This window comes from Ursus maritimus, unplaced genomic scaffold, assembly GCF_017311325.1.
Source record: "Ursus maritimus isolate PB19 unplaced genomic scaffold, ASM1731132v1 scaffold_17, whole genome shotgun sequence".
NCBI classification, from domain to species: Eukaryota; Metazoa; Chordata; class Mammalia; order Carnivora; family Ursidae; genus Ursus; species Ursus maritimus.
The window spans coordinates 53,945,027-53,971,945 of NW_024424119.1; the positions used below are offsets into that span (position 1 = coordinate 53,945,027).

Sequence of the window (26,919 nt, forward strand, 5' to 3'; positions counted from 1 at the left end):
GAGCAGCGCCGGGTCGGCCCACCGGCGCCAAGGAAGCTAGTTACCCGGCCAGGGGCTCCTGCCGCTCGGGGTCCTGGATCCCCAGGGAGCCCAGAATCGCATCCACCAGCGGCTGGTACTCGAAGATGATCCTCCGGAAGCCGTGCAGGAACGGCATCGCGGCGGCCTGGGGCGCGGCAGGACAGCCGCACCTTCGGGCGAGGCCGAGAAGCCGACAGAGCGCGACCGTGCGGCCGCGGGCTTGACCTGGCTTCTGCTGGTCCAGCCCCCGCGCCCCACCGCCCACCCCGCTCTCCGCGCCGGAAGTGACCCTCACACTTCCGGCCCGCGCCGGCCAGGAAAGGAACCTCTGGCGACAGCGCCCCCTGTGGGCTGGGAGGACCGCAGCGCGACCCGGAATGTGAGCCGGGGTTATCCTCCCGGCCGGCCATGGGGGAGTGGAGGGTGCGGACCCCGGGGGTAAACCTGATCTCGGCTCAAGTCAGGCCCACCTCTGCCAGCCCTGGCCCTGTTCGGCCCTGCTCCGCCCTGCGATCCCGCCCGCGGCCGCTGGGCGCCGTCCGAGCTCCGCCCTTTGCGCGCCCCGACCGGCCGCTGCGCAAGTTCCCGGGGCGGTGGAGGTGACTCGAATCCCGGGGACCTCCGAGCCGCCCCGGACTCGGATCGGACCGGGGCTCCTTCTGGCGTGGCCTGGCTCTCGCCTCCCCGCACGCTGAGTGGACGCCCACCCACCCCGCTGGGCGGCGGGGACAATTCCCTACTCTCTTTCCCCCGGAGCTCCTGGCCCTGCAGGCTGCCAGCTCCTTCCACTTCTCTGCCTTGATGGACTCATGAACTTTAATATACTCATCCGTAAAACGGAGTAATCGCACCCACCCAAGATCTTGGATCAAGAGCTCTGTTAGTGTCAGGGACGTGGAGTCTAGCCGGAAGGAACCCAAGCCTGGGCCACTTTCTGGGGTTTAGGCATCTATCTTCCCTTAGGCCACCCACTTCGAACCTCGACCACCTCGAGTCCCACATGGGAGCCCTGATGTCCTCATGATTCTGAGAAGTCCTTTCTGAACAGGCGTGCAGATCCCAACGTTCACCTCGCTCCTTGGCCTCCCACCCCGCCAATGCGCCCTTTGGAAGTCTCTGCCATCTGACACCTGCCAGAGGTGAGAGTTGTTGAGTAAGGAGAAAAGGTCTAGAAAGGCATTTGAAGACAATCCGATGTGTCCCTTCTGGCCCCCCCCCCCCCCTCCGCCAAGAGCAGACCAGATTTACCAAGGAAACCCAAGCCAAAGCACTTCCCTCAGGTCTGGCTATGGGGACCCAGCAGGGGCCAGTATGCAGCAGGGACTGCATAATTAAGCTGGCTATTATTGTTGTTACCTTTACAAGGTTGTTGTGCAGATCAAATGACCAACTATCAAAGTCCCCACTGGGCACTCAAAACACCTTGTTGCCTCTGCTTCTATTGCCTAGAAGGGCCAGAAGGAGGGGTGGGGGTGGGCAGCTTGGGCTTGGCACAAGGGGCTGCAGACCACCCGGTCCATGGCTCCCGGTACGTGCCTGCCTGGGTTCTCCCTCCAGGAAATAAGTATTTTCTTCCTCCTCCTCTCCCTCCCTCCCCCCCCTCCTTTTTGAAAATATTTTATTTATTTATTTGAGAGAGAGAGCATGAGCCAGGGGAGCAGCAGAGGGAGAGGGAGAAGCGGACTCCCCACTGAGTGGAGAGCCGGATGCGGGGCTTGATCCCAGGACCCTGAGATCGTGACCTGAGCCGAAGGCAGACGCTTAACTGGCTGACCCACCCAGACACCCCAAGAAGTGTCTTCTTGAGTGACATTGGGAAATTCTGCTCCCGCTGATAATGGAGCTTTCCATCTTATCTTGTATTACAATCAGATGATTGCGAACCTGGACCCAAACTCCCATCTGGCAACGATGAGCATCTAAATGGGGCAATTGTTCCGGTGTGCCTCAGTCTCCCCAGGTGTTACCCTGGGGGGGGGTTGGGAATGTCTACCCCTATTTTAAGGGTCCACACCCTGCTTCTCGATCCCAAGGTCCTGAGTGGTGTAGCAGCCGACAGGCCACCCAGAGGCTTCTCAGCCCTTCCCACTTGTTTCATGGTCACTTGCTCCGTGGCACAGGTCAGGGGGCTGGGGCGCCCCTAGGTATGTGGTGAGGAGGCCTGTTTAGAGTGGGGTCCAGGACAGACCTGAGGGGATCGCCTGGGCTGAGGCCTGCTTCTGCCTGGCTCCACTCATTTCCTAAGGCTGTCAAAACAAAGCATCACAGACTGGGCGGCTGGAAACAGCAGAAACATATTCTCTCCCAGTTCTGGGAGCCGGAAGCCTGAAATCAGCGTCAGCAGGCAGGGACGGCGCTCGGTCCAAAGACTCTAGGGAAAGTTCCTTTCTTGCCTCTGCCAGCTTCCGGTGGCCCCGGGCTTTCCTTGGCTTGTGGAGGCTCCACTCCCATTTCTTTCTTTCTTTTTTTTTTTTTAGATTTTTTATTTATTTATTTGACAGAGAGAGACAGCCAGCGAGAGAGGGAACACAAGCAGGGGGAGTGGGAGAGGAAGAAGCAGGCTCCCAGCAGAGGAGCCCGATGTGGGGCTTGATCCCGGAACGCTGGGATCTCGCCCTGAGCCGAAGGCAGACGCCCAGCGACTGCGCCCCCCAGGCGCCCCTCCACTCCCATTTCTGCACACTCCTGTGTTCACGTGGCCTTCCTCCCTGTGTCTGTGCTCTGTCCAAATCTCCTTGTCCTTTCTAACTGACACCAGTCGTTGGATTTAGGACCCACCCTAATCTGGTAGGAATTCATTTTAACTTGATTTTTTTGCAAAAAATCCCAAACCAACCAACCAACCAACCAACCAACCAAAAAAACCCTATTTCCAAATAAGATCACAGTCAGAAGTACCAGAGGCTGGGACTTGAACATGTCTCTTTGGAGGACACAGTTAAGACCGCTCTGATGGATGACCCTAGGCGTGGCCCTTCTGGTCTCTGGGTCTCAGTTTCCTCACCTGTAACCCAAAGGCCCTTCAGCTCCGACAGTCTTAGAGCCAGTGAAGAGGTCCTTGATGTTGCTGGTGGGCTCTGCCCACAAGAAAACTCTAATAGTCTTGTGACCAATAAAGGAACTGTAATGAGTTAACATTTATATACTGAACCTTTCTGATGTGTCAAGCACTGTGCTAATCTCAATCCATCCCATTAAGTAAATGATGGTATTATACTATTTTTCAAACAAGGAAACAGGCTCAGAGAGGTTGGGAGGCTTGCCTAATGTGGCACAGCTAGGTTGAGACTCCAACCCAGGTCTGGAGGTGGGGGTGCTCTTCCCTACATCTGGCCAGGGGTGGCGTGTCCTGCAGCTCCTCCGGGTGTGGGCCGGAGAGGGTCTGCACAAGCAGCAGTGAGGACTTGACCCCTGCTCTGTCACAGCCCCTGGGCACCACACTGTGGAGCCAGGCCCTGCCGCCTGCCTGTCGCCCAGGCTCCTGTCTTTAGAAAACTCCTTGACCCCTGACCTCCCTCCTGGCAGCAAGGGCAACCTTGTTTCCTCCATCTGTCTCCCATTAAGGCTCTGTCACTCAGAGCCTCTGATTTAAGTTCTGAACCTTCTCTCTTCTTTCCTTGCCACTGCTTCTCACTGCCCTACCGGCCTAGCCACTTCCTGCCGCCGAATTCCAGGATTCCTAGACGGGCTGGGGGTCCTGGAGCCAAGCACCCAGTGCTCAGACTCTGGCTGGGTCTGCCCCTGCCCCAGGGAGTTTGGTAGTCCCTCTGATTGTCCGCCGTACAGAGAGGGATAACCTTAATATATAAAGAACTGTTAAAAATCAACAAGAAGAAGGCAAAAACATTAATCGAAACATGGGTGAAGGACATGCACAGGTGAGTCCCAAAGGATGAAAACCTGTTCACAAGCACGGGGAGAGAAGTTCGGATTCTCTAGCTGTCCACACCGACAGTGGTAATGGCATACCACTGACTCACGTGAGACTCTGCTCGGTAGCAGTTCAAGAAAGCGAGTCGGAGAATAGTATGTACCGAATGGTTCCCACGTAGGAAGAAAAGTGGTGTGTGGGTGTGTACCCATGTGTGCACGGGTCCTGAGCAGGGCTCACCGTTGATGGCCCCATACTAACGTAGTAGTGGCGGCTGTTTCTGGGTGCTGGGATCCGGGCCACTTTGATCTTTGTGTTTCTATGTATTTTCTACCTTTTTACCGGTGAGGGTCTTTCCTGAGACTGAAGACACTAAATCAGCCACAGGTGGGGAATCAGGCCCTGCACACGCCTCCTGTACCTAGGGTTGGAGGGAAGGCCGTGAGCACTGGGGCCAGGCCCCTCTCTGTCCACAGAATCTTTCTCCTCCCAACGCCGTCAGGTGACGTCCTTCCCAGCACACAGGTCATCTGCCCTGGAGGGCCCCTCCATCCCCTTCTTCTGGGCCCTCCCAGCCTGGATTAGCACTTCATTCATTTTCTTCCCCGGTCCTCTGGGGCACCGCAGGGCCCAGCCTGATGGGGAGTGATACACTGAGAACAATGGCGGCCTTTGGTTGAGGGCGTCCTGTATCCCAGGAATTAGATTAGAAGCTCAACGGGCGTGATCTCATTGACTAGTCATAACACCCAGGAAGGAAGCAGTAGCAGGATTCCCACGTCACAGTCTGAGGCTCCAAGAGACAACTGGCCAACGGACGGCCAGTGAACTCCCAAGGGGCCCAGTCGGGATTCACACCCAGAGCCTGGCTCTTAACCTCTCCTCAGAGCCCCTGCTCAGGACGCCTGCCACCGGCCCAGCCCCGGCCCTTGCACACGCACACACTCTTGCTCACACACTCACACATGCTCACACATGTACTTTGGTCACACTCACAAGACATTCTCACACCCTGTCACACTCTCGCCAACAGAGTCTCACACACACACCTTCTCTCACACGAACACATACTTTCTCAGACACACCATCGTACACACTCACACCCTCTCTGTCTCTCTCACGCACACGCTCACATGCGGGGGGGGGCAGCCCTGGGCGGGGGGTTGGTCCCACTCCATTCCCAGGACCTTCACCCACCCCAGACCCTTGTCAGCAGCCAGGTCTGTCCCTTATAAGGCCCTTGAGGGGGAAGTAGGGTGAAAGGCCCCCCTTTTATTTCTCCTCTTCTGATTTGGCTGAGTTTCCATCAAGTGAGATATTTGGACAACGTGGCAATCCGCCACAACGAATATTGCTTTCTCTGCTTGGTGGACAGCCTCCAGCTTCAGCCCCTGGCACGTCCCAGGGGCACCGAGGCACGGAGATGGAGGGCTGGGCCCATTTGTGAAGGGAATGGGACCGCAGTCCCGGGACCGGCGCCCCCAGGCTTCCTCCTGTCTGCACTTCTCCCCTGGCCCCCCCCTTCCTCTCCTTCTCCCTCCCCCACACCCTGACCCCACCCTGATCCCTGACCCTCATGACCTGAGCCTGCTCGGACAAGGCCCTGATTCTCTGCTCCCAGAGGCCCAACTCTCTGTGGGCTCAGGGGGGAAACTGAGCGACCAGGAAGCCGGGAGGAGGAGTGGGTGGTAGGATTTTGGCTGGGCCGGGGAAGACTCTCTTGTTCCCTCCTTCCTTCCATCAGCTCTCTTCCATCAAGGAGCATTTTGGGGACCCTGGCACCCAGGAACCCTGCCCCTGCTGGCCAGAGCCCCTGCTCCAAGGGCAGCCTCCTCCCTGACATGGTCCCTGCTCCACACAGACCCTGCCAGGCGGTCCTGGTGCCTGGCTCTTCCAGATGGGGTGAGTCCTCAGGGCCTCAGAAACCCAGGTGGAGAGGCCGAGAAGGTGCTCGGAGCCTGTCTTAGCTGCTCGAGCTGCCATCACGAAACAGCATAGCCTGAGGGGCTCACACAACCGCCATTTATTCCTCAGAGTTCTGGAGGCTGGGGAGTCCCAGATCAAGTCCAGCAAGGCAGGTTTCCTCCCGAGGCCTCTCCTGTTGGTTGGTAGGTGGCCACTGTCTTGCTACGTGCTCCCCTCTTCCTTGTGGGCGCGTGCAAAGAATGTTCTTCCTCTTCTTGCCAGGGCACAGATCCCCTTCTGGGGGCTCTGCCCTCGTGACCTCATCTGACCTAATAACCTTCCAATGGCCCCACTTCCTAACACCATCATCTTGGAGGTTAGGGCTTCAACATATGAGCTTGGGCGACCCGGACATTCAGTCCATACGGAGCCCCTCAGGCCCCTCGCCCCAAGACAGGAGGGCTTCTGGGGCCCGGGCTCTGGCCTGGCCCTTTCTCAGCCTCACTGTCTCCATCACCACAAAAGGATGGTGGTTTCAGGGCTTGCCTCCATGTCTTCCTGCTCCAGAAATCAGGGGGCCTCCTGAGAGTGACCTTTAGCTCCACCTGGGGGAACCGTCCCAAGAAATAGCACCCATGCCTCACCCTGACATATCCTCACCTCATAAACGCTGGTCAGCCCGCCTCTGCCTCTCCTTCCCTCACAAGCAGGTCTGTGTGGTCTTGGCCCAGGCCTTGCCCTCTCTGAGCCAAATGGGTGTGGGGAGGGTCCCCAGGAGGTCTGAGCCTGCCCCATCTCTGGCTGGTCCTTGAGCCCAGAGCCCCGATCCGGGAGACTCTCCCATCTGAGGCCTGCTGGTGCCTGGTTGGCATCAGTTCCTGGCAGGCCAGCCCAGAGGCAGAGAGCTCAAAGGCAGGGACCCCTGGGCCCCCTCCAGCTGCTGTAGCCAGGCGCGGTCAGGCTCTGCCAAGGGAGGGCTCGGATCCCTTGGGGAAGGGGGGAGGGCCGAGGCGGGCACAGGGTCCTTTGTGCTCCCCAGAAAGCCCTCCACTCCACCCCCACTGGCCCCGCTTGGCAGAACGGACGCAGGAAGAATCCGGTCGGCCATCCGTCAGGGAGACAGAGTGGGCCCGTTCGAGGAGGGGAGCCGGGAAATTTGATCATTAAGAAACCCTCCTGGCTGTCTGGGGGAATTTAATTAAATTGCTGGAGAAAGCTATGAGAGAAGACCACATCTGGAACCAATATGTGAGCTTTGATTTTTTTCCTCTCTCTCTCTGCCTCTCTCTCTGCCTCTCTCTCCCTCTCCTTCCCTCCTTCCCTCTTCCCATCTCACTGCCTAAAAGGAACACAGTTGAGCCCTGGAGTACTGGTTCCTCTGGGATAGGATTCCTGGCAGAGGCGGAGAGAAACCACAGGCGGGGACACAGACAGAGGGGAGAGAACAGAGATGATGTCTGAGATGGAGATGGGGTGGGAGAGCCGGGAAGAAGGGGTGTGGGGCCAGGCTGTGCCTCGAGATTTGGCTGTGGAAGTGTCAGCAGTGATAAGAGGTAAAGGCCCGCTTTACGGACCAAGAGTGTAATTCCAGAGGATTCCGGAAATCAACCCACCGGGCCAAGAGTCGCTCCGGTGGCCAGCATTGACGAAGCCCCTGTCCTGCTTGAAACACCCATTGTGGGGTGAATTGTCCCCACGCCCTGAGGCGTAGATCCCCCATTTACAGATGCGAGGGAAGTGACTGGCCTAAGGTCACAGAGCACGTGGATGGCAGTGTGGGGGCGGGGGAGGGGGGTGGGGGGGTTGATCTCAGGCCTATCTGGATGCTGTCTAGACATGCTGTGTGGGTCACTCTGTTATTAGTTCATTTGGTGGCTATTTATTTCATGCTGGTACCAGGCACTGGGCTGGGCCCTGGGGAGCAGCCGTATGGAAGGCAGGGGGGAAGCTCAGTGGGTCTGGGAGGTGCCGGGTGCTGGCAGGGGCCGGGACAAGTGGACCTCGCCTGGGCAGTCAGCAGCGGTTACCATGGGTCCCATGCCTGGGCAATGAGTCAGCCGAGAGAGGGGAGGTGGGAACACAGGCATTGGGGTCTCTCTGTTGCCCCTGTGGAGCAGAACCCTCCAGGCCCCAGGCCCCTGCCCTGAGCTGGGCCAGAGTGGGTACTCCTAGGTGTGGGGATGAGTGGACAGCTTCCCAGCCTCGACCCCATGGTTGAGCCATCCGCAAAGTCCTAGTCCCCTCTTTCAGCCACCTTAGCTCATTAACAATCCTGCCCCTGGTCTCCAAGCCTCCCCCCACCCCCCAGGTCCCAGAGCCCTCAGGCCCACGCAAGGCTCCCAGAGGCTCCTGCCAGCCAGGGCTGTAGGGGGAGCACATGGTCCTCCACTCTGGGCAGGCAGACTCTGGGGTAATTCCCTTCCTTCCCCCAAATCCAGTTCCTTCCTTGTAACCCACATAGCCCGGAGGTGGAGGGGTGGGGGTGGGGGACTCCCTTGACCCCACCCCACCCCAGGGTGCTGAAGTCCTACTCAGATCCAACAACCACTTCCCTCTCCCTCTCAGGCTGCGAGCCCTGAGGGTGGGAACCGGCGTGTCCCCAGTGTAGCCCCAAGACCCATTGGGCATAGGAAGGAAGGAGGCACACGTTTGTGGAACGGGGGTTTCATGACCTTGGTGCCCTCCGAGCAGGGGGCATGTAATCATGTGAATCCAGCTCAAGAGCTTGGCAGGGAGGGGAAAGTGAGTCACAGCGAGACCAAGAAGGATGCTGTTGCAGGGCCCAGGTCCCTTGGAAGAGGTCAGGTGGGAGGCTCTGTGGGTCCCCTGCCTGGCCATCCTAGATCCCAGCCCTCTTTCTCGTGCTGAATCCTGCTCGCGCCTCAGGAGTCCACTCAATGCCCTTCCTCAGGGAAGCCCTCCCCACACCCTCCCCCCATGACCCCACGACCCCCAGATCTTCTTGCCGCTTCTCTATCTTCTCTTTCTGGGCTGTCTGGGTCACCCCTGTAGCCCCAGCCCGTGCCCCAGCCCGGCCCCAGCACTGGAAGGCACTAGATGAAAACGTGTCCTAGAGATACTGAGCCCTCCCTTCAGGCGCAGCTGGCTTGGGCGGGGGGTGGGGGGGGGACACAGGTCCTGCTTCTAGGTCTAGGGAAGCAGTAACAGTGGTGGTGACCATGACATGTAAGTGACTTGTACTGTGAGCTGGGGACCAGGCGGATGCTGGGGACGCCTGGCAGAAACTTCTTACAGCCTCCCGGTCACCCCGGGGAGGGAGAGTGGGTCGCTCTTGTTAGCCCCATTTGGCAGATAAAGAAGTGAAGGTTTGGGGAAACTGGGTTGCTAGCCCCCAGTCTCGGGGTTGAAGGGCTCAGCTGGGACTGGCACTCAGCTCTGTCTGGGGCGGACCCACATTTCCACCTGGTGCCGGGAGGAAGGCCTCCAGGAGTTGCGGGGAGCAGCTCTGAGCCTGGAGAGGCAGGTGGGCGTTGGGGAAGGGAAAGGACCTGAGGCCGAAGGGCTGTACTAAGATCGGGGTGATTCGATGGGGGTGGGGTGGCAGGGCAGGGGCACAAAATGCAATGGTCAAGGCTCCACGAAGGGAAGGAGCAGGAGACCAGTGGCCTCGGGCCCTCCGTGGCCCCACGAATCTGGAACAAACACAGAGGGAGACGCGAGGTCCCTCTTGCAGGCCTGACAGGGTGATGATATACAGAGTTTTAAATAAATGTATCTCATTAGGGACATATTGTCTGGCAGGAGAAAAATGATGCCCTTCCCCCCCCCGCCTCCCCTCCCCCCCTCCCCCCCAAAAAAGGAGGGGGGGAGAATCCAATGCTACAGCAAAAAGGAAATTGCATTAATACAGATTGTTTTATTTAAAAAACCTTGACCTCCACTTCAAAAAAAGTCATTAGACATTCTCCTTCTCAAAGGCCGCCGGAGCCGTTATGGGGAAGCCTGTTCATTCTTCAATGACTTACTGTTCCCGCGCTCGGGGAAACGTGTGAGGGTTCGGGGAGTAATTTAAGGCTCCCTGCAGAAAGGTGTGTAAATCTTTGCATGTCTAAAGAAACTTTACCAGACCACTAAGTCAGAGGAAAAGAAAACTGGCAGAAACCCCCCCCCCCACCCCACCCTTTTTTCCGTTTCTCGGTTTTGGAACTCTGATCTCTTTGATGGTAAAAATGGTCATATTTCAGCCCCCAAATATCAGCAATCAGCGAACGAAGGAAGCAGAAGCCCGTGGGGAGTTTCGCCGCCGATTAGGCCCTTGGTTTAATTATTTAACGCCTGCCTGGATTGCGGAGGCTGTGAACACACTCTCCTGGCGTGGATTCAAGAACAAGTTATAAATAATAATAACCATTATATCCCCAATTAAGCTGGTGAGCTGAAAGCCTCGTCCCCCCTTCCATCCCTGCCTTGTCCTCAGCACCCCCCCGCGCCCCCTCCCCCGGGGCTTCGTGGCACATGCCCCCCCACGCTGTGTGCAATGAGGAGCCCCACACGCCCCACCCCACTCACCGCAAAGTAATCACAGCAAGATGGTGCAGGGCCCGGGGAGGGAGCCAGGGCAGGGCCTGAGGGCTCCGGAAACCTTTGTGAAGGAGGCTTAGGGCTCCCTGGGTCTCAGCCTGTGCCCCTGGCCCCGGGCATCCTTCCCCTGACTCCCAGAGCAGGCAAGGCTGGAGTGCCAGGGACAGTCTTCCAGAAGACAGCTGCAGCGTGAGGTGGGTCCCCCGGTTTGGGATGGGTCCTTTCCTCTTTGAGCCTCAGTTTCTCCACTTGTAACAAGAGGGAGTTCTCCAACAGGGCTCCTCCTGGTTGTTCCGTGGGTCCCCGCAGCCCAAAGCCCACGGCTTGGAAGAAGTGTTTGTTGTAACAGAGTGGCCGGCCCATCCAAGTCTAGTCTGGGGCCCTCGGGCTCTCAGCCGGACAGCAGGTCCTCAGAGCCCCACCGTTCAGAGCCTTTTCTTCATCCCCGTAGGTGATGTTTGTCAACAGTTTCCCACGTGCCAGGCCCTCTCCATCTGTGAGGTAGGCCCTGTCCTTACCTCCCGCTGACACGCCAGGGCACTGAAGTCCAGAGAGGTGAAGGGACCTGAAGGGACCCATCTCCCCCACCCCGCCCGCCCGAAAGTGTCCAACACAAGACCGCTGCATCCCAAAAATCTAAAACCAGAATGGAAAAACAAAAAGGCCATGTGGACTCTGGTCTGGAGGAAGCAGGTTATCTCATTTGCAGTCAGTTTGGGATGGAGCTTCTTGTCCTACTGTTTCCCCTCTTCTCATGACTGCATTTGGCTTAAAAACAACAACAAAAAAAGTGCCACGTGGAAGGAGAAGAAAAGAGAAGCTCACACCCCAGCTTGCCATCGGGACAGATAAAGTTACCGGGATTACGTCTTCACATTAGCTCTGGGGTTCCTGGTTGGCAAGGCAAAAAGGGAAATGCAATGATTGGCCAGGTCGCATTATTTCGGTTTTCTTGTTGTGTTTTTTTTGTTTTGTTTTTTTGCTGTGTTCTTTTTTAAGAAGAGACCATAATTCTTCAAGAGAAACGCAGAACTTCCTAGTCCTAAATTCTCGTGGAACAACATGGCGCGATGGTTAGGAGCCTCACAAACTTAGCGGGACACAGAGCGTATGCTTTCTGAGCCTCGGTTTCCCCTCCTGGCATGGTAGTTTTTAGGATGCTGTAAGACAGTCTGGTCGGTCCATCTCTGGCTCACGGTCACGCTGGTAAAATGTGAACCCCTCTCTTACGGAGCGTGTCTCTATCTTTGGATTTGTAGGTGAGGCAGAAACATTTTTCAAAGGGGTGTAATATTTCAACCCCTGCCAAGAGCTGAGAACCAGTCACTTCAGCAGGATATCCCAGCTGGAGATCCCCAGGGAGGAAACTGAGGCTTGGGAAAAGTCTGGGCAGTGAGCTGAGGGGGAGAGCCAGATGTCCCTCCCGTTGGGCTTGGCTCCACTTCCCACAGGGTGGACCGGGGTCCAGGTTGCATGGGGAGCCCCCCTGTGATTGCAGCCTGACACAATATTTACAGAACCCTGCAATCTGTCACGGTCATGCCTGGTCACGTCTGAGTCACATCAGCCCGCGGTGTTTACGATTCCCCAGACGCGCAAGAGTGAACACAGTTGAGCCTGTGTGTCTCTGTGTACCGTCCCCGCGAAACCGTCTCCTTTGGAAGAGGCTCCTGGGTATGTGGCCACCGGGGCTGATCAGGTGACCCCGAAGAACCTCAGGATTCCATGTCATCCTTGGTCTCTGCTTACCCATCTGTGAAATGGGCCTGATCCTTGAGTGATTGAGAGCCCAGTGTCTTGCCGAGGTTGTCATGACCAAAGAATAACATTGCTATGCATTGCAGGAGAAAAATGGGTAGTGACCATACACAGACATCTTACAAATGAGAGATGCAAAAGGTCATTAAATACCAAAAATATTTACCTTCAGCGATAATTCAATGTATACAGGTTGAAACAGGGAATGCCTTTCAAAATTTAAAATAAATTATTATTACCACTCTGGCTCAGCACTGCCTACAGAGGGGGCAGCCATCGACTCCCCGGCATCACACTGCCCTCGGACCCCTGGTGAAGCCCAGGATCATCACAAAGTGAACCAAGAAGTTCCTCTGGAACCAATGAGACTGATCGGTCAACGTGAAATGTCACTGGCATTGGCCACAGGATGCAGAGAAGATTCGGGGGCAGTTCTTGATGCCCAACGGTGGTTCTAAGAGTGACAAGAAAAAGAAGTGTCTGCCATCCAGTGGCTTCCAGAAGTTTCTGGTCCACAACATCAAGGAGCCGGAAGTAACAGTGATGCTGGCGTGCAACGGATCTTACTGTACGGGGGTCCTCACAAGGTTTCGCTTTAAAGGACTCATGTGATTACCCCGTAATCTAAAAGGGTCTCCTTATCTTAAGGTCACCTGATAGGCAAGCTTCATTCCATCTGCTGCCTTAATTGCATTTGCTACCAAATCCACAGATTCCGGGGATTACGACCCGGATGTCTTTCAGAGGCTGTTATCTGCCTACCACCCCGGATACCCCAGGTATTTATTATCAAGAAAAGAAGTGTGGATGTGCAGCCGTAGGGAATGGTGTATCACCGGGCTTTCGTTAAAAACAGTGGCGGACAAGACACAGTACAACGACTTATAAAACGTTGTTACATCGTAGCTTGACTTTTATGGCGTGTCTGATGATCTCTGTCTGTCTAGAATACAGGCGTAAGCTAGAAAGATAGATTCTAAAATTATTTTTAGCTCATTCCTTTTCCTTGTCTTATCGCTTTCCTCGGCCTTCCATATTGAATAAATATAGCGGTTATCTTCAATCTCTTTCATTAAACCAGCTTTTATTTATTTATTTATTTATTTATTTATTTTTAAAGATTTTATTTATTTATTCAACAGAGATAGAGACAGCCAGCGAGAGAGGGAACACAAGCAGGGGGAGTGGGAGAGGAAGAAGCAGGCTCCTAGCGGAGGAGCCTGATGTGGGGCTCGATCCCATAATGCTGGGGTCACGCCCTGAGCCGAAGGCAGACGCTTAACCGCTGTGCCACCCAGGCGCCCCCAAACCAGCTTTTAAAAAATGGATTGAATACTTATTGTGTGTCAGAGAGCTCTTACAGTGGGATGTATGTGATTTTTCTTTTCTTTTCTTTTTTAATTTTATTTATTCATTTCAGAGAGAGAGACAGAGAGAGCACAGGCCGGGGGAGGGGCAGAGGGAGAGGGAGAAGCAGACTCCCTGCTGAGCAGGGAGCCCGATGTGGGGCTCAATGTGGGGCTCGATCCCAGGACCTGGAGATCATGACCCGAGCCAAAGGCAGGCTCCCAACCATCTGAGCTACCCGGGCGCCCTGTGAGTTTATTTTCTTAATTTTATTTACATCTTCTAAAATCTCCACACTAAACATCTTATTTCTGTGATAAGAAAATTAACTTTTTTTTTTTTTTTTTAGCACAGGAGCTTTTTTGAGACGCGGGTAAATACGGACTCCTGCTCATGGTCAGACCTCGGATCCAGCCTCCAACAGAGCCACCAATTAAGGATCAGCTCCTTCTCCATGGAATCTTCTCTGGCAAGCAGGGACCGTCTCTGCTCCCCTCTGTTCCTCCCCATCCCCACTGCCCGGAGCAGCGCCTGGTTCTGTAAGCCCTTGTTGAACTGAGGTTCCCAACTGGGATCCTGTTTGCCCTCGTTCCCTGCTCTGCGTTAACATCAGATCATCGATCGAAATCACCATGGAAATTATTTCTTTTCTAGCTGTTTCCCTTTGGGGTAAGGAGTTCTGTCCTCTTGGGGTTAACTAGAGTTTCCTTGAGTGCATTTCCAGGCTGCAACAGGCTGGGAGCTCCGGCTCAAGGGCTCAGCTTTGTCATAGCAGGCTATGGCTCCTGCCCCACTCTGCCATCCCGGTACCACCCCGGCCCCCGGATTGGCAAAGGTAGTAACAACAACAGCAGCAGCAACAACAACAGCAACAACAACAGCAGCAGCAACAATAATAATGATGACGATGTCAAATTCACGGGAATTCCTTTGGGTCGGTCCCTTTATTATCCCTACGTACAGATGATGGATCAGCCTCAGAGGGAACTAGTAAGTGACCTCCCAAGGCCACACAGCTCGTAAGTGGCAGGGAAAAGATTCAACCATGTCCCCCCAGCTCCAGAGTCTGACTTTCCTATTATCACTGCCCTGTACCGCTTCTTGGAATAAATGTGGAGTTTTTGTTTTGTTTTGTTTTTTAAGATTTTATTTATTTATTTGTCAGAAGGAGAGAGAGAGAGAGCACAAGCAGGGGGAGAGGTGGGTAGAGGGAGAAGCAGGCCGAGAGCCTAATGCTGGGCTCGATCCCAGGACCCTGAGATCATGACCTGAGCCAAAGGCAGACGCTTAGTCGACTGAGTCACCCAGGCGCCTCTTGGAATAAATGTTTCAAAAATAGTAATTGTTGACACTGAGTGTTCAGTCCATGCAAGGTGCTCCACGATATATAGATAGAACTATCGATCTATCGATCCATCGATCCATTGATCTATACCTATATCAACTTACTTCTCCTAACAGCCCATTTTACAGATGAGATCACTGAGAGAAACAGTCTAAGGAGACTTCTAAGGCCCACAGCTAGGAAGTACAAGGTCTCGATTTGAACCCAGAAGCGTGGGGCCACAACACCATCATCGTACAGAGATACAGGACATGACCTCTCTGTACGTGTAGCATGAATGAATGAATGAATGAATGAGCTGATGGAGGAAGACTGAGACCCAACCACTGTACTTCTCGGCCTTGGGCCTCACTTTACCCACCTGTTCAATGGAAGGGCTTGGACCAAACAATTTCCGTGGTTCTCCCAGCTCTGGAAAGAGCCTCTGCCTTTGCTGCCTCAGTTTCCCCATCCAAGGGAATGGGACATATATGGTCCCTCAGGCCCTTCCCAGCTCCACAGGCCCATACTGACAGTACCCTCCCTGTATTCTAAGCCATGGACCCAAGGTTTCACCTGCGGAATCCCCGTAGTGCCCAAGAGACTGGCACTTCATGTGGCTCATCTGACAGGGGAGAAGCTGGGGCTCAGAAAGGGAAGGTGACTTGTTGGAGGTCACCCAGGGGTGCACGGCCGAGCTGGGCCTGGAACCTGGTCTCCGACACCAAAGCTGTTTGGAACACTGAGCTGCCCTTTTCCTGGGATGAGCCCCACTGGGCTTGCTGGGCGCTCTGGCAGGGCGGGGCCTGTACAGAGAGTTCCCAGAGCCGAGTAGCAGCCCCACTCTGCTCGGTCCCTCAGAAAATCATTCAGCCACACGCACTGTGTGCACTGCCCCCTCTCTGGCCAGCTTTTCGCACTGGGCACTCCTTGGGGACAGCTTTCCAAGGAAGAAAAACCCTATCAGCTCCGAACGCTCAAGCTACCCATGTGTGCACCTCCATGGACTGCCCCGGTCAACACCACTTGCGGGACACTTGGCCTCATTTTAGGGGTTTGTCCATTGTCTCAGGGGGAAAAAATAGTGACTCATGCAGAACGAAATCTTCTAGGCTGCAGGCTCCCAGGGGTGCACAGTGGGCCAGTTTTCTGTGTAGGAGCCCAGAAAGGACACTCCGAAGGCCTTCTCCTGGAGGGCTTGTTTCTCTGACTCGGACATGATGGCCGTGCAGGGACGGCAGGAGGACAGGGCCAGGTCCCCCAGCAGCTGTCTGGGAAAAGGCCCATGGCATCCGGAGGACTTTCAGTCCCAGCTGCACCACCAGGGGCATCTTTTCTGAGCTTTCCTTGAAAAACAAAAACAAGAGCAGAGACCCAAGCCTGCCTCTCTCTCTTACTTTGTCCCCCATCTGTCAGTCTGGCTGTCGTCTGGCTGTCTATCCTCTCTGTGTGTAAACTAGGACTTCTGGAGGAAAACTCGTTCCTACCGGCTTGATTTTCCTTGGGGAGGACCTGGAGCATCCTGGAGGTGGGCTACCAGGGGTGTGTGTTGGGGGGCCATGGGATGCCTACACCCCAGAAGCTTGAGAATGAGCTGCTTTCTGGACCGGGGGCCAGGTAGAGTGAACAGGGTGGACCTCGGCTTCTTTCCGGCAGATTAGGAAGGCGTTGGGGTGCGTGGAGGGATGAGGGTGGCCTTGGGAGTTCGGCTCTTCCCTGTCGACCATCTCAGAGTCGCCCCCCTTCAGCCCTGAAGAGGAATTTGTGAATGGAAGCTGCGGCGGAGGGGGGGGGTGCTGACCCCTCCACTGTCGCCTTCCCCCGACACTTGTTGGGGGATTTAACAAATCCCCAAACACTGCACTTTCCCACTCCTTACGTTGTGGGTGGGGAGGGTGAAGGGAGGACACCCGTCCTTCCCCCTCTCCCCGCCCCCAGCTTCCCGCCGGACACGGCGCGGGACCCCCCTCCCTCCCCGCAGCCGCAGGGTGGGGGCGGGCGAGGCGCTGCGGAGGGAGGAGGAGAGGCAGGGGCGAGGTCTGCTTCAAGAAGGGGCGTGTGGCCCGAGGAGCTCGCGTTTTAGCAACTTGGAGCGAGCGCGGCGGCCGAGGGGAGGGAGAAAGTTTGCCGCCCCGACGTCAGCGCCGGGCGGGCCGCGGCGGCCGGGGGGCGAGGAGGCGGCGGGCAGCGGGGCCGAGCGCGGGGCGGCCGGGGCGCGCTCGCTCCGACCCGCGCCTGCCACCCGCGCCGGCGACCCCGGGGCCCTCGCGGGCATGGACAGCACGGCCGCCGCCGCCTTCGCCCTGGACAAGCCGCCGCTGGGCCCGGGGCCGCCGCCGCCGCCGCCCGCGCTGGGGCCCGGCGACTGCGCCCAGGCGCGCAAGAACTTCACGGTGAGCCACCTCCTGGACCTGGAGGAGGTGGCGGCGGCCGGGCGGCTGGCGGCGCGCCCCGCGGCCAGGGCCGAGGCGCGGGAGGGCGCGGCACGGGAGCCGTCCGGGGGCAGCAGCGGCAGCGAGGCGGCGCCGCAGGATGGTGAGTGCGGGCGCCGGGCAGGGCCGCGCCGGGGGACCGGGGCCCGGGGGCGTGGGAACGGAAGCACGGGGTCCGCGGGGCGCGCGGCCGGCGGGGGTCCGGGCCCGGGCGGGGCGTGGGGGGTGGGGGCACGGAATCGGGGCGCTGGCGCGGACGCGGCGCCGGACCCGCTGAGGGTGAGGCTGCCGGGCCGGCCCCGCAGCCGCAGCGGATGGTGGAGGGCGTCTGTCTGTGGTCGCGTGGGCTGCGGGCACCAGGGCTCTGGACCCGGGGAGGGGCCCGGCCGCCTTTGGCCGGAGCCGCCGCCGCCAGTCGTGGGAAGGGCGGGGAGGTGGGCCGCCTTTGTGCCCGGCCCGGGGGCAGCCCTCGCGGCCGCGCGGCCGCATCGCCTGGGAAGTGGGTGTGATTATCGCCATGGCCCAGCTAGGGAAACCGAGGCTTCCGGGGGGCAGAGCCTCCGAGTCACCAAACTGGGTTCCGAACTGTGCCCCCTGCCTCCGATCCCACCCCAGCTACTGCTAGGTCTTAAGAGGGGTTCCTTGGCTCGGAGACGGATGCCGGCCCCCCACCTCCCGTTTGCCCCACTAGCAGCTTCCTCGGTGGAATGGCCCGAGCCCAAGGAGCCGGCTAGGCCTCTCTCCTCTGCTGATGTTAAAGGTCATCAGGAAAGAGCTTTAAAAACAAACAACCCACCCAAGTGGCTTTTTTTTTTTTTCAGAAAGTCACACTGGATCATAGGGGCCTGAGCCTTGGTGAGAAGGGGGAAGGGGAAGCTAGAGCAGGAGAAGACCAAGATAAAGTTGAGGTCCCGGGTCCTGGATGGTTTCGTGGGGGGAGAGGGAGGACCCGAGTCCCTGCAGCTCGGCTCCCCTACACCCTGCGGAGGAGGTAGGATGGCTGAGACCACAGCCCCGTCCCCTAGCTCTGGAGAGCAGCCTGGCCTGCTGGAGGCTCTCGGCCCCTAAAGGCTCACCCCGTTGACTCCAGCAGCCTTCCCGCCAGCTCCTGGAGACCCCCACTGCCTGCACCAGCCTCCAGGTCTCAGACAAGAGTCCAGGCTGGCTGCACGCCCTGCTTTTCAGATGAGAGGAGGTGCAGGGAAAACCGAGGTGACTTCAGCCTCGTCTGACACCTCGTGCAGGAGCACGTGCGGACGTGAGGCATGCCTGACACACAGCTGCGCCTCAGACAGCACCCAGCTGGTACCAGCTGCGTCCGGTGGTTACCGGCTCCCTCCCAGTGGCGTTCACTGCCCCCCAGCCACAGCGAACCAGCATCTCTCTGCACCCTCCGGGGGAGGGGGCATGAAGCAGGCAGACCCACCCCTGGGAACTGGGGTTTCCCTGATGGAAAAGTGGAAGGAAGGTGTCTGGCTTGGACCAGGGGTAAAGTGGGGTGCCTTCTGGTGCAAGAGGAGAGGGGCTCTGTCTGCCTGAGTTTGTTCCAGGACCTCTGCTCTCCTGGGAGGCGCAGCTCGCTCGGAGCCGGCTTCCCCTAAGGGGAGAGGAGAGGGCTCTGATTTTACCCTGATGAATGGGGACCCCCTTGGGAGTGGGGAGAGAAGGAGGAGCAAACTGAAGGTGAAGCCAAGAACGAAGGGAGAAAAGGAAAGGAGAGAAGAGAGGGGTGCAGGAGTGATGGGGGGAGGAGGGAGGAAGCACAGGCTTTCTGTACTCTAGCCCTGGCCAGGGGCTGGGCGCCTGTCTCCACCCTGGCCCCCAGCCGTGGGGAAAGACAGTGGAACACATTGCTTCTCTTGGGCACAGCGTAGAAGGTTTCCAAACTCAGGGTTTTTCTGGGGAGTTCCAGAACAACTCGTGTCAACTGGAGACATAAGTGCCTGGACAGGGGGCCACTGGCAGCTCCCCAGGCAGCTCAGTGGGTAGGGGGCCTCCCCAGCAGCCCCTTAGGGCCCTACCACTCTCAACGAGAGCCCTGGAGGCCTGCGGGGCCTTTCCCCAGGTGGCGCTTCCGAACCCCGGGGGTACGCAGGCACTGGAGACAGAGAAGGCACTGGGTGTGGGGTCAGGTGGGACAGGGCGAGAGCAGCAGCAGTCTGCCCCCAGAGGTGGGCATTTCCTTCCCCTCCCTCATCTGTGAGGGACAAAGGGCTGCAGGCAGAGTCGGGGCCAGGCTCAATGAGGGGCTCAGGGCTGCCTCCTACCTTGGAACCCTCCCCACCCCAGCAGTGCCTGGGAAAGGGCGGTCCCCCTCAGTGCTTCTGGCCCACAGGGAGATTTTCTCCAGGCCTCTGGAAATTGAAGCAAACAGGACAATGTGGAGAGTTCAGGAAGCTATGCATTTCGGTGTAAAGGATTCTCTGTGTTGGGGTTATTATATCTTTCTTCCTCACTTTTGGTGTTAGAACATCCTTTCTTTTATGACCTTAGGGATAATAACTGGAGATTGTTTTATGTTAATGTCCTTACTTGGCAAAATTAAAAGGAGGTAACCCTACACTCATTCCTTAGATTGGAAGCAAATCACTAGTCCATGAAATCCAAATGTTTTATAGAGTCAAGCATCTCCCCAAGGCCAACTGGGCACATTCCAGGGGTGCCCGCCGCCAGGCAGAGTTCCCCCGGAGAGGCAGGCGGGGCAGCAGAGGCGGGGGCTGTGTGTGGCTGCCCCTGGCCTGTGAGAACCCCTTGGCCTGCTGTCTGGGTGTGCGCCTGTAGAGAGAGGGCAGAGGCCAACTGCCTGCTCTCCTTCCTCTCCTTCCATAGCCTTCCTTCTCAGGCAGGTGCCCCCTCCCACTAACACTCACCGTGGATTCCTGAGTCTTGAGGTCTCCAAACTGGGGGACAAGGAACCTTTCCTCCAGGCATCTCAGTGAGCCCGGCCTGCATCACTGGACCCCTTTCCTAAGTGGGCAGCTAAGCCTCAGGGTGCCGGGACTTCCGCCGCCAGTCCTGGGCCTGCTGGGAACACTGGCGCCTCGCTGAAGATTCCGACATGCCCAGAAGTGGGTTTTCCTGTGGCTTCTGGAGCTGTTTCTGGGCTCAAAGAAAGTAACTGACACGGAAGAGAGACGGGGAGCCCCCTATTAAAAAGGAAGGGCTAATGGGGAAACTCATGAGTTCGAAAATCGATATTTTCCAATCTGCCAGGGGAGCAAGGCTCACTTTTTTTTTTTTTTAATATTTTTTTTCTCTTTTGTTTTCACAAAGCCACCAGTAGATGTAGCCTCTTCTTGCCAATGATTTTCCCAGAGCAGGCGCCCCCGGAACTGGCCGGGAAGGCTGTGGCTTCACTGGTGACTCAGAGCAAACCGGGGTCTCGCGTTCCTCCCAAATCAAACGCTGAAATCTGCGCCGGGCGCTGAGCTATGCCAAGCACGTTAGGAAAATAAACCCTCGTTTGCTGCCTTCGCAATGACTTACAACAAAAGAAACCACATTAATAACTGAGATTTTCTTTAAAGCATTCCCTCCTGTGGGCAGGGCGGAAACAGGGATGCGGACACACTGGGAAAATAAACAAGCCCCTGGAGCCGGGCGGGAGAGGCCCCCAGCCTGGGAGGCCTCCCCAGCCTTTGCAGGGCCGGTACCTGTTTGGAGACCTCAGGACCAAGCGGTCTACTTCCCAGGGAGTCGGGGCAGCCCGGGGCTTGGAAGCTGGGGGCACAGGCTGAGCCAGGGTGGCTCAAGCCCCAGGGGGAGGTTTGGGCTCCCTTCACGGAGCTGCTCCCTCAGCCACATCTGCTAAGGGAGGGCCAGGAAGCCAAGGGTGAGCCTGGTTTGGGGTGGGGACCTGCCCCTTCCCCTTGTCAGTGATGGGCGGGAAGGGCCGAGTGTCTGAGTGGAGGACCTGAAGGGACCATCGAGTTCTAGAGAACTTGCCTTCAAGTCCTAAAACAGTTATTGTGGTGAAATATACCCAACACAAGGCTGGCCACTTGCACCATTTTTAAGCTCACAGTTCAGGGGCATGAAGCCCACTTCCGCTGTTGTGCAACCATCACTACTCTCCGTCTCCAGGACTTTCTCATCTTCCCAGAGTAAAATTCTGCAGCCATGAAATACTGACTCTGCACCCCCCCTCCCTGCACTTGGCACCCACGCCTCTCCTCTCCGTCGCTGTGAATCTGATGACTCTAGGGACCTCATGGAAGGGGAAGCTTACAACATTCGTTCTTTGGTGTCTGGCTTATGTCACTTGGCATGACGTCTTCTGGGTTCCTCCACGGGGCAGCAGGTGTGAGGATGTCCTTGCTTTTGAAGGCTGAGTAATATTCCAGTGCGCGCGCGCGCGTGTGTTTGCGTGCGCGCGTGTGTTTGCGTGCGCGCGCGTGCCACGTTTTCACACTCCACTCATCTGTCGCTGGACGTGTGTGTTTCACCTTCCGGCTGTTGTGACTAATGCCGCTGGGAGCGTGGTGTGCGAAGACCTCTTCAAAGCCCTGCTTTCTCTTCCTTGGGGTTTACGCCCAGAAGTGAAACTGCTGGGTCACGTGGCAGTTCTAGGTTTCATTTTTGGAGGAATCGTCACACTGTTCTCCGCAGCCGACCGCAGTGTTCCGCCACCTCCCACCCCCAGCTCGCTGTGACAGGTGGCCACGCACTCCTGGGGCTGTGGTGGCAGGAGCCCGGGAAGCGGGCAGCGGGGACGGGAGCTGGGCAGGTGCCGGGGGGAAAGACAGAAGGGTTCCTTCAGAGCCCGGCCTTTTTCAGATCGAGCCTGCTTTTCTTCCCTCTTCCTTTGCTTTCCCTGCCTCCATTTCCGGGGGGCAAGGCAGGAGGGGGGCAAAGCCATCTGCTGTGGGCGCAGAGCCCTGGCCTTGGCTGCCCCCTGTGTGCATGACCTTGAGCATGTCACATCCCTTCTCTGGGCTCAGTTCCCACCTGCACAATGGGAGGCAGGACCCAGATGTTTGGGAGGCCCCTCCTGTCCTTCATCATGGTCTGGTCCAGGCTGAGAAAATGCCCCAGGGACGGGGAGTCTCCAGGTCTGGGTCCCGGCGGGGCCTGGCGAGGGCAGCCCTTGGCACACGCCCTGAGCAGGACGAGAGGAAGATGCGTGAGAGGCTGAGGAGCCAGGCCTAGAAGCAGAGAGCCCAGGGGAATTCGGTTGGAGAGGACCGCTGGGTCCCCCAGGATGGCTGGTGGGAGGGGTGCCTCCCTGGCTTCTTGTCAGCAGGCCGGGCCCTCGCTTTAGTTCATTGTTCTCGGCTTCAGGCTGGTCTTGTTTCTCTAGCAGACCATCTGCGTGGAGCTTGGGGGTGTGGCACAGGAACCTTGGGTCAGCTAGCACCCCACAAGGGCCCTTCCCCACGGGCAGAAGCTCAACAGGGCTGGAGCTGTCACTGTTCCCTCCCAGAAGACTCTGGAAAAGTAGCTTTGGAGCAGTAGTGATAATGCCTGTCTGCACACCGCACTCGAGGCCCAGAAAGCATCCTGAGGCCCAGTGTTGCCATCTACGAAATGGGCACCATGGACAGGGATGTCCCTATATGTATGGTGAGCGCTGAGTGGGTGTGGGAGACGGCACACAGTGGGTGCTCAATCAAGGGGCTCCGCTGTAGCTCGTTGAGATGCTTACAAGAGGGCTAGTGATCTGCCATCCCTCATTTTTGGAGGCCCAGAGAGGCAAAGCGACCTGCCCAAGGTCTCCCAGCTGGGAAGGGAGGGGTGGGATTTGTTGGGGAACTAAAGGGGGGAGAGAGGCAGGAGGGGTTAGGCCTTGCGGGCCGCACAGAGTGGGGCTATTGGATAGGCCCTGTGCCGTGTTCAGGGTTTCTAAATGGGCGAAGACAAGGAGAGGGTTTGGTGGCTTGTCCTAGGCAGAAATGTGAGGTCAGATGGGAGGAGGTGAAACTTGAGGGGCTTCATGGTGTCCAAGACCCAAAGGACGGTGGCTGACCCTAGGTGGAAGTGCATCTTGGGGGTGACTTAAGGGGGAGCCAGTGGGTCCCCTGAATGCATCCTCCAAGTGGCACATCAGGGTTGGACCCTGGCCAGGGGCTGGCCTGGGCTTGGAGGCTGTGGGAGGGGACAGGGGACAGGGGGAGAGTGGCCAGCGGCCCTCACAGGCACATTAACCAGGTGCTCCCTCTGTGCCCCCCAGGGCTCCACCTGCCTCAGCCCCATTGTCACCCACGACGGAAGTGGGTCCTTCCATCATCCCCGTTCTATGCGGAGGGACACGAGCCACTGGCCAAGGTCCCATCTTCCTGCGGATTTAGGGTCCCAGCCCAGTTCTGTCCTGTTCTGTCTTGTTCTGAAGCCCCTGTTCTCTGCCTCTCCCTGAAGCGATGCCTGGAGCCCCTGGAATGCTCGGTGGTCTGGCCAGGGATGGCCACTCCCAGGCAGGTGTGGGCTGCACTCAGGGAGCCGTGAGGCGGCCAGCCAAGGGGTCTCCTCGATGGCTCGGGCAGATGGGCAGGCCTGGCAGTGTCGGGGGCTGCCCAGCTTGGGTTTGAGAAGGTGTCAAGTGAGCGGGGGGTCTTCTACCCCTGCTGCCCAGAAACATCTAGAATGGCCTCCCTCACCCTCCACAGGCCTGTCTGCAGCCTCCTGGACCCAAGAGAGCAGTGGAGGGTCCCTGTCTCTGAGGAACATTGACAGGACTGCCTCCTGTCCCAGTCTAGCCCAGCTCCCGTGCTTACTTACTCACTCCACGATCCTTCTCTTTCGTTCTTCCTTCCTTTCTTTCCTTCTTTCTAGGATTATTTATGTATTTATTTGACAGAGAGAGAGAGAGAGAGAGCGTGCCCAAGCAGGGGGAGTGGCAGGCAAGGGAGAAGGAGAAACAGAGCCCGATGTGGGGCTGGATCCCAGGACCCCGGGATCATGACCTGAGCCCAAGGCACACGCCTCACTGACCGAGCCCCCCAGGCGCCCCCTCCACCATCCTTTTCTGAGTGCCGACTATGCGGCAGGCCTCGAGCTGCTGCCGCCTGCTCAGACTTTCAGATTTCAGGCCCCTGTGAGGTTGCCAGGGGCTGCGAGGGACGAGCACGGAGGGGCCGGTTGTAAGTGCTGCCCAGAAAAGCGCTTACTCCCAACGACCGCCGTCCTGCTGCCTCCAGCCGTTTATCCGAGAAACCTGCAGCATCTCAGGGTCAACACTGGTCCTCAGAACCGACTTCATCTCGCTAAAAAAGTCACAAATTGCCTCTATTTTTCTCATTTTGTGGTAGGTCAGTGAAGACCTTGTCATGGGCTGGCGTTTGGGAACCACATGGTGGACTGGTTTTCCCAGACACACACACAGAGAGGCAACACCCCCCCCACACTCACACACACCCTCTCACCCACACACAACGCCCCCACACCCACACTCACACTCACACACACGCACACACACACCCTCTCACCCACACACAACACCCCCCCACATGCACACACCCACCCACTCACAACCCTACTGACACACTCACTCACACACACAACCCCCCACACTCACACCCACGCACACACACACCCACCCACGCACACACACAACCCCACTCACACATTCATACACAAGGCCAGTCACTTGTGCGCACACACCTTCCTCAACACACGCGGACACGCCCCTGCACACCCTCACCACTCGAACCCACACCCACACCCTCACCCCCCTTTGTCGGGGCTCCAGCCTGGCCCAGATGATCAAGCCCAGGCTTTGGGTGGGCAGGGCGGCCGCAGGCAGCCAGTGAGTGGCCGAGTGGCCGCAAGGCTCTGGAATGGGCCAAGGGTTAAGTGGCTTTTGTGAGGTGGTGAGTAGGAGAGCACCGGGGGAGGGGGGCTTCCTGTTTAGACAAAGAGGGGGGAGTTATCTGGCCAGCTCCCAGGCTGAGCAGTCGGGGTGCTCCAGGGGCTCGGCGAGGGCACGGGGTGGGGGGGGCAGGGAGCAGCGCCCAGGAGTCGTGGAATCTCAAGGTCACGGATCAACCCAGATGCTCTCCCGGCCCCTACGCGTCTGGCCCGTTGCTCTGTGTCCCTTCCACATCTGGGAAGCTGCCTGTCCCCAGCCTGGCTCCAAGGGGCCACCGTGATGACAGGCGCCGTCCACATGGGGTCCTTTACAACCAGTGATATCTTTTTATGGCATCCTAAAAGACGAAGCAGGCTCTGGAAGACATTATTTTTGGTCCCTCTCGTGATCCATTCTGCTTTTCTGTGCATGGGAGGGGCAGCTGGGACCTTCCGGTTTGGCGGGCAGAGGGGCCAAGGAGTTCTAGAGAAGCTCGGACCTGGCGGCCAAGAGGTGGACAGGAGCCGCTGGGCAGACTGTGGTCTTTGGGGGAAGGTCCTTGGTGGGTGGCAGTGAAAGGGCAGGAGGCCGGGGCAGGGAGACTGGAAGCTTCTACACAGGGCCCTTCCACCCAGAGCTGAGCAAGCACCTTGCTGCCTGAGAACTGACCGGGTGAGGGGGTGTCTCCTCTGTGACACTGCTGTCCAGGAGGCCGTAGGTGGGACCCCAGACACGGCCTGGTCTGAGGGGGTTTGGGCCATCTGTTGGTCAACCCGTGGTCCCAGAAATCACGGCATGAGAATCACCCAGGCAGCGGGTTGACATACGTGTTATTGGGCTCCACCCCCACCCATGGAATGATGCCCCGCGGGGCCTGGGCATCTGCATTGAACAGGTTCCCCAGTCATCTTAGTGTGCGCTGAAGGGTGGGCAGCACTGGACTCTCACAGGTCCTTTCCAGTACGGCCCCTGCACCTCTACCACTCTCCTTGGCTTGCCGGAGTGGAAAATGGTCCTCGCGGAGGACGAGAGGCCAGGTGGAGCCGCCGTGGGAAGCCCGGAGGAAGCACCTGGAAGGGCCCAGTGTCCAGGAGGGGAGGGAGCTGCCGGGGCATCTCCAGAGACCCGACTTGAGTCTTGAGTCCGGGAGGGAGCAATTGCTGCGGACAGTCCATAGCATTCATTGAGCACCTGCTGAATACCAGCCCAAGGCAGCCTGAGGGATTGGAACGAGGGGGTGTGGCCACCGGGGAAGATTCCTCTCTCCTTCTCAGGCATCCTGACTCCCTCCAGCTGCCCAAAGCCACCGAGGAAGTATGCAATGATCCCCGGAGTCTAGGGACAAGGCTGGCCACCCCATGCCGTGACCCCAGATGGCCAAGGAGCGTCAGTGACCTCTTGCTGGAAGCGTCCCAGCGGTGGGGCGTGGGGGGGAGGTTCAGAAGCCTCACTGCGGAGCTGGGCTCTGTGCCTCTCCTGTCACTGCAAAAGCCCCCTGCCAGCATCCTGCCGGTCTGCTGCTCTCTCGCGGGGGTCCCCAGGGGCGGGCTGTCCACCGGCCCCAGGGACGGCCCACCGGCCCCCCCATCCCACCTCCCTGTCAGTCCTCCCCTCTTGCCGTGGGCGGAGACATTTCCACGCCCGGGATGGCGTTATTAAAAGTGACATTTAACCAGAGCTGGAATTACCACGCGGATGGCTGCAACCCGCGGAATCAAAGCGGGAGCCGCCGGGCGCGCCTGGCAGGGGCCCGGGCCTCTCCTCCACCAGAGCTCCGCGCGGGCCTCCCGTATAAAACCCCCCGCAGAATGCCGAGGTCTTGAAAGCCAGTGCACCTCCTTTCATTAGACTAACAAATAATACGTAACAGAAAACATCTGTTAACAGCAGCCCCTAATGCTCTCAAGATGGTGCTGCGGGCGGCCGGTCCAGGCAG

General features: G+C 57.9%; 1 protein-coding gene and 1 long non-coding RNA gene across 2 annotated transcripts in view; both read left to right on the forward strand.

Annotated features, from left to right (window-relative positions):
- Positions 1 to 467: 467 nt before the first annotated feature.
- Positions 468 to 14,572, forward strand: LOC121103113. Its single transcript, XR_005835280.1, has 2 exons — positions 468 to 1,160; positions 13,794 to 14,572. It is a non-coding gene; the product is annotated as an uncharacterized LOC121103113 (long non-coding RNA).
- Positions 14,573 to 17,026: 2,454 nt separating this feature from the next.
- Positions 17,027 to 26,919, forward strand: part of PRRX2 (paired related homeobox 2) — a 52,106-nt gene continuing 42,213 nt past the window's right edge. The window contains exon 1 of the mRNA XM_040632053.1: positions 17,027 to 17,303. Coding sequence (XP_040487987.1) covers positions 17,042 to 17,303 — 262 coding nt within the window. The 5' untranslated portion in view covers positions 17,027 to 17,041. The remainder of the gene's footprint in view (positions 17,304 to 26,919) is intronic.